The sequence below is a fragment of the Nannospalax galili genome, unplaced genomic scaffold (genome assembly GCF_000622305.1).
Source record: "Nannospalax galili isolate Female #2095 unplaced genomic scaffold, S.galili_v1.0 scaffold98, whole genome shotgun sequence".
Lineage (NCBI taxonomy): Eukaryota > Metazoa > Chordata > Mammalia > Rodentia > Spalacidae > Nannospalax > Nannospalax galili.
In genome coordinates this window covers 1,164,226-1,171,140 of record NW_008342013.1, presented here as the reverse complement: position 1 = coordinate 1,171,140, position 6,915 = coordinate 1,164,226, and the positions used below count along the sequence as shown (strand labels likewise).

The 6,915-nt window shown below is 40.5% G+C and overlaps 1 protein-coding gene across 15 annotated transcripts in view; it reads left to right on the top strand.

Moving 5' to 3' along the window:
• The window catches only part of Bnc2 (basonuclin 2), a 435,111-nt gene extending 431,107 nt beyond the window's left edge, over window positions 1-4,004 (top strand). For 11 of the 15 annotated variants that reach the window (XM_017799278.2, XM_029565769.1, XM_029565767.1 and 8 more), the window contains one exon: window positions 840-4,004. In XM_017799278.2, the coding sequence (XP_017654767.1) occupies window positions 840-1,500 (661 nt within the window). In that variant the 3' untranslated portion in view covers window positions 1,501-4,004. The remainder of the gene's footprint in view (window positions 1-839) is intronic. The other 4 variants (XM_017799282.2, XM_017799281.2, XM_029565772.1 and 1 more) reach the window with 2 other exon arrangements.
• The last annotated feature ends 2,911 nt before the right edge of the window (window positions 4,005-6,915 follow it).

Below are 6,915 nucleotides of genomic sequence, written 5' to 3'. Positions count from 1 at the left end.
GAGAGAGAGAGAGAGAGAGAGAGAGAGAGATTTTTTATCAGTTTTTATTTTGGAGAACTAAACTTCAAAGTAGCATTATTTGATGAAGACATTTCAACACTAAAATGGAACAACTTTGAAAAATAAATATAATTTGCTGTTAGATTTAACTGGGATCCCAGATCAGTTTGAGAAAAGATTTACGTTACTACAGACGATCTCTTAACTATTTGAAATTCTAATCTGCTGAGCCCGTTTTTTTCTTACTTAAAACTTAAAATGTTGGAGAATGAGGAGGAAGTTGTTTTTTTTTTAAGTTAAAAATAAACTAAATTTACTTTTTAAAAATGTGGATCTTTTAATGTAGTATTTGCTGTATTAGAAAGGATTTGTTGTTTTATTCTGTTCTTTAAGCAAAATTTCAACTATTTCATTTAGACAAGCAGAAAGCTTCCATTCTTTTGCCCTGTTTGGTATTTGTTGTTCTGTATTTTTCTTTATTTAATGTATAAAGTGTCTGCTACGAGGTCCTCTGCAGCCAGGGCTGCCATGTAGCGTGCCAGTAAAGCAGCCACTGAGAACAGGGTGCATGAGTTTGCATTCATCCTTCCCACTGAAGATTTTTACTCATAAAACTTATGGTTAGTGGAAAGTTCCCCGTATTGCACCCCACCACCACCACACCACTTACTCCCAGATCCTGAGGCTGCAGGGGAATGCTTGCTTTTATAATGGCATAATTAGGGATGAATGTGCTTATTTGATGCCTAATGAAAGCTGAATCAATTTTAAAATGCTTTCCTTTTTCTTGCCCCTCCCCGTTCCCTGCGCACCTACCCCCTTCCCTCTTGTTTTCCTAGACACAGTGCCAACATAAACCTGCATCGTAAACTGTTGACCAAAGAACTCGATGACATGGGCCTGGACTCTTCACAGCCCTCCCTTAGCAAGGACCTCCGGGATGAATTTTTGATGAAGATCTATGGTGCCCAGCACTCTATGGGGCTCGATGTCAGGGAAGATGCCTCCTCTCCCGCAGGGACAGAAGACTCCCACCTGAATGGGTATGGGAGAGGCATGGCGGAGGACTACATGGTCCTTGACCTGAGCACCACCTCCAGCCTCCAGTCCAGCAGCAGCATCCATTCCTCCAGAGAATCAGATGCAGGCAGCGATGAGGGGATTCTTCTCGACGATATTGATGGGGCGAGTGACAGTGGGGAGTCCACACACAAGGCTGAGGCCCCTGCCCTCCCTGGCAGCCTAGGGGCTGAAGTTTCAGGATCTCTTATGTTCAGCGGCTTGTCTGGAAGCAATGGTGGGATCATGTGCAACATTTGCCACAAAATGTACAGCAACAAGGGAACCCTGAGGGTGCACTACAAAACCGTGCATCTGCGAGAAATGCACAAGTGCAGAGTTCCCGGGTGTAATATGATGTTTTCCTCCGTGCGAAGCCGAAACCGGCACAGTCAAAACCCCAATCTCCACAAACACATTCCCTTCACTTCAATAGATTAGTCCCAGAATGGACATCACAAATGCCAGCTCTCACCAGATGGCCTACCTGTTTGAACTGCCACAGCCAGTGTGTGCTTCCTTGGCCGGGGGCGTGTATCGTGCGCACATATGTATGCTTCTCTGTCTACACACGTGCACACATACACATTTTCTTTTCTTTAGATAAAAATGATAAACACTAGGTGCTTTTGAATTTTTTTTCTTTTTCCTTTATAGTTTTGGGAGAGGGGTGGGACCCTGAACTTGGGATGAAAACGAAGTACCCCTTCAAATACAGACACACATATAAAGCTGCAACTAGCCCCACTTTATTGACAGAGTAATTCTTGGTCTTCTCCAGAGAGACGTTTTGTTGTACCCATGACTGTTGCCTGCAAAAATAAAAGGGAAAAAAAGAGAAAACAAACAAAAAGTAACTTCTAGTTGTCTTTTGTGAATTTTAAGGTTTTGAGAGAATCTTCAAATAAGCATGGCAGATTCATCTGTAAATATATAGCCTTGAGAGGCCAATGATGTAAACAATTGTTTTGATGGTTAACTCGTCTTTAATTTTGACAGTTACATCCAGCTGTTAGATATGCAGGAAAAAAATAGTTTGGCTAGCTGTATTCATTTTTGTTAGCATTAATGCACATTTTCTTTTTTCAAAAAAACATGGTCTTGTTTTTACTACCTGTTAGATATAGTGATAAAGAGGTGCTGGCATGCTTTACAGCACAGATCTGATTTTTAAAATGTCCTGTACTAGTACATAAATCCAGTCATGCACTTTTTTCATACACTACAAGGGGATGTGTAATATCCATGCTTCTTTTTTATCCTATTGCCATACTTCAGTAAGTGTCTTTCTTAAAAAAAAAAAAAAAAACCACTTGTATAAAAATGGTCTGGTCAGTGTAGGGCACAAATACAAAACAAAAGGTGTTAGTGGTAACACAGAACTGCCAACTTTGCACAAGTTTTCAGAAAAGAAAATACAACTAGTCACTCAACCACAGGCCGGCTTGTTGGCCACCAGAAACCGCTTAAAAAAGAAAACAAAAAAACTTGATGATTCTTTCAAGTGCCGAATGTTATTAGAATCAACATTGCATCCTTCTTTTGTACATGTTAAGTTACATAAAAGGAAAACAAAGTTATGTGGTGTGAAACAGCCAAGGCATTTCTTCTGTAGAAGCAGGATAATATTTCAAGATACAAAAGCCCAAATTACTATGAAACAAAGCTGAATACGGTAAAGAGTTCAACACTCATTTCCAAGGCCCTCACCCTTATCCTTTGAAAAGAAAGAAAAAGTCTGAGCTGGGGTGATCTGTTGTGTGGCGGTCTCATTTATGGAAAATTCTGCAGTAGCTCTGCCCGCCTAATAGACAAAATCAAAAGCTGTTTCAGAGCAGCTGTTCTTGGAAGCTCTGAGAACACGTGCTGAACTTGAATTGAGCAGCTTTCCTCCCTGGACGTGCAGAGGATGAGACAGTGAGACTGTGTACTATTTTGTGTTTCCCCACACAGATTTGTCAGAGAAAGGAAAGCCTGAAACCAAGCAATTGAGAGTGAGAACAGGGCGGGGGAGGCTGCTCCAAACCTTTTTGTTTTGTTTTGTTTCTGATGTTTACACGTGTTGCCTGAGCTGGTTAACCACATCGGCAGCCTCTGCTACCACAGCATACTGACTAAATACTGATATTTACTCAAGTTCAGTCTGCAGCCAGAACTGCTATGGTGTGCATTGCAGACTGCGTTCTGTTGTCTTTTTCTTTTTTTTTTTTCCGGGGGGGGGGGACCTCATAAACAGTAATATTTTGTCAGACAGTACATATATAATATAAAGAGAATGTATTTCTTTTCTGCATTTAATGGCCTCAAACATTTCTCCCATCAGTCTAAAACGTAGAAATATCCTTTATTTTCAATTTTCCTATCATTTCCATTTTTCATGTTTTATAATTATGTTTTTTATGTTCACATCAGCATTTACTTCCGTTAAATTTGCCAAAGGAAACTGTCAGTACGTTTCTGTTATTATTCCTATACGATTTATTGTACCTCACAGTATTTATTTTTTTTCCAAAATCAAGCATCATTCATTGGGTGGTTCAGTCGTTTTTATTTTTTAAAATTTCTGAACAGTAGATTCTTAAAGATAAGCTAGGTGTTTCTAGGGGCTTTACCTTTTCACCTCCTCCTGAGGATGCCATGGGTTTGGCTTGATTCTTCGTTTGTTCTACAGTGAGGAAAGACCAAAAGTATTTGCAGTAAAAAGAAACTAATCAAACACTATGTCTGTTAAATGACAAATGTTTACGGTAAAAAAGCTGAGGAGTTAGTAATAACCTTTGTTTGTTTTCTTGTACCTTTGACTTCCCCAAAGTCTTATTTGCTTTATTTTGGTGTTGTGTTCAGTTGAGTACACAGATGTTTTCCTTTGTTTTATAACATACGAGACTCTGTACAATGTGTTTGTGAAAGACTGAACTAGAATAATGAACATTTATTTGCAAACATCTTGGTCCTCCAGCCTTGTCTGTATTACATTGCTGCCTGTCACTACATGTTGGATTCAGAAAGGGTGGAAAAATAGTCTTACAGTCCTAACAAAAATTATAGAAACTCTGGCTTTCGGTGGAATGCATATAGACTAAACTATGTCTCATTTCATGAAAATTAATATGCATTTGTGCTTCAACAACTTTTAAGTGTTTCACTCTGAGATGTTAGAGTTCATTTGTACAAAATCAGTGTTTAGTCTGTTTAATTTAATGTCAAGTAAAAGGTTAGATGGTCCTCGTTGGTGAATCACCTAGCTGTGAGGACCCTCATATCAGCTGGTGAACTAGGCTCAGAACAAGCGTTTGTTACCACAAACCTGGCTAATGTCTGTAGGCAGCTAGAAAAAGCCAGAAGAATTAAGAGTCGGGCGGTAGACTTTCTTACTTGGAAACATGAATACATGCACCTGTTGTTGTTGTTGTTGTTGGGGTTTTTGTTCATTTTTGTTTTGTGTTGTTTTTTTTTGTTTTCGTTAGAAATGGTAATAGGTCCTGGGCAGCTGGCATAGTTTAAATATGTCCCTAATTTGCTACTGCTTTTGTGCCTCGAATATCCAGTTGTTATGGTGGCCGTTTCATAAGTAAATGTTTCAATATAATGCCTATTTGTTTTAAGAGGGACATAAGTAATAGATGGATGTAGCACATATAATTCTTGGGGTCCAAACTGTCCCTGGTTCTTGGGTAGGCCTGAGTACAGTGTTTTTGACCTAACTGGTATTGCTTCTTAAGACTGTGACTCCCAAGGCTTACATGCAAATTGGTAGGATGAAGAGACCAGCGTTTTGAACAGCCAAGCGCTTCACCTCTGCCTCTTTCTACTCAGCTACTTTTTTTTGATGTTTCCTATTACTTCACAGTTCCTAGCTGCATCCATTTTACGCTGGCTGAAAAATTAATAGGGATGTAGGTTTTTATAGCCCAAGTTTTATCACAGGTCCAGAATTAAGCACCACTGGTTGCACGAGCTCTGCAGCTGACATGGAAGTCTACTGTTCTGGTCATTTTAAACTGTTTCTGTAAATATCAGAAAGGCTGGGTCCACTTTGAAGGGAGAGGACGAGAACAAGGGAAAGGACAGGTAATAATAAGTAATTTGGTTTTGAAAATGTGATAAAAAGCTTGAAGCTCTTCATCTAGTAATTGTATTTAAATAAGCCAGCCCAGTATAACTCATTCCCAGTCTTAGTACAGCTTGCCCCAGTCAGCCTGATGCTTTTTTAAGGCTTAAACATGTGAACATTTTTCCTTCTCAACATGACAAACATCTTTTTGGAAAACAGTTTTAGCACAGCAATGTCACTGCCCTGGTAGTGTGACTTCTTTAACATGAATTTCCAGGCCCTTCCAGTAAGAAGGAACTGAGCTCGTTAACAGCTAGTAACATTAGAGTACAAATTTTTCTTAAAAGTTTTTATAAAAAGGTTAGAATCTATGAAGAAGGGGCTGGTACAGAGATAGCCCCTCATTTTACTCTGGAGAAAATAGGCATAAGGCTTCCCTCTCCTTCTGTACACACCCTAGGTGCGTGCCGGGCAAATGCGAGTGGGGGCCCTTGGCAGTTATAACATCAAGAAGCTGGTAAGCAGCTTGAGATGGACATTGCTGCTGACAGCTGAGAGCGTGCCTGAGCAGCCCTCATTTGTATCAGTTCGGCCACCACTGGGCTAGTTAACTGACAACAAGTAGAAACCAACCGTCCTGAGACACGTTGCATCTACTGCCATAAAGGAACAAGTCATCCTGTAGAAAGATTTCCATCCTATGGGCACACCTTGTTTTTAGAGTTTTCTAGTTATGATGAATAAATTATTTCTTTTTAAGTACTGTGCCTTTTCCCAAACTATGAGTATTCAGAGAAGTTTCCTTTTCCCTCTCAATCTTGTCTTTAGCAGAAGGGATGTAAATGAGCAAGGAGGGCAATAAAAGGCAGGTGCCAAACGCCTGGCCGGACTGGGGTTCTTGTAGCAGGGACGGGTGCTAGGCAGAGAACTGGGTCTTGCCCTGTGAGGACACCTGGAAATGAAAATGCTGAATGCACTGCATGTGTTTGTCCAAGTGGGAAAAAACAAACACTCAGCTCTGCCTTGCTGTAGGTGACAGAACACCCTGCAGAGTTCGCCATGACCAGGTGAGTCAGAGTGTATCTAGGGAAGGACTTATGGGTCAGGATAACCAACAAAGGCAGTTGTGGGTGTTTGGCCATGCTCCTGTATTCATTTTGAATGGGAAGTGGTGGCCAGAGTGCTTTTGGGATGCAAGGGTCATTTAGACTAAAAATAAGGCCAGTAGTGGAACCTACTTCTAATCCTGATGAGTGGAGATATAAGTGGTACCAGCACAAGTCTGTCCTTTCATTGTTTGTGTTGTCACTATAGCAACACACAAAGCCCTGATTGTAAAGCCACTTGGCTGACAGTCTTTTGATCCAAACATGAGCTCAGTCACCATCCTGAGGCACAGAGTTCACTCCTAACTTCATATTTTCCCTCAGAACTCAACCATTCCCGTTCCTGCCACTGTTGGATCACAGCTGATCTGCCCCAGGCTCATTGCCATCTTTCCTGTCATTTCCTAGTCCCTCACCACAATGGTCATTATGGAATAGTATTCTGTAGCCCTGCTATACTGCTGAACAGTGGGTCGTCTTCCATACTCTTGTCCACACACCCAGCCTTTCTCGTTTCCTTTATCCTGTCTTCCCACATTTTGCACAAAATGATTTTTATAGCCATTCTGCAATAACTGGATGTCAGATAATTGTCTTTGGGGCATTTATTTTTAAAAAGTACAAAATGCTTAATAGAGGGCTTAAAAAAGTGAAGCGTTTTTACAAGTATACTAAATTGAGTCAGCATTATTCATT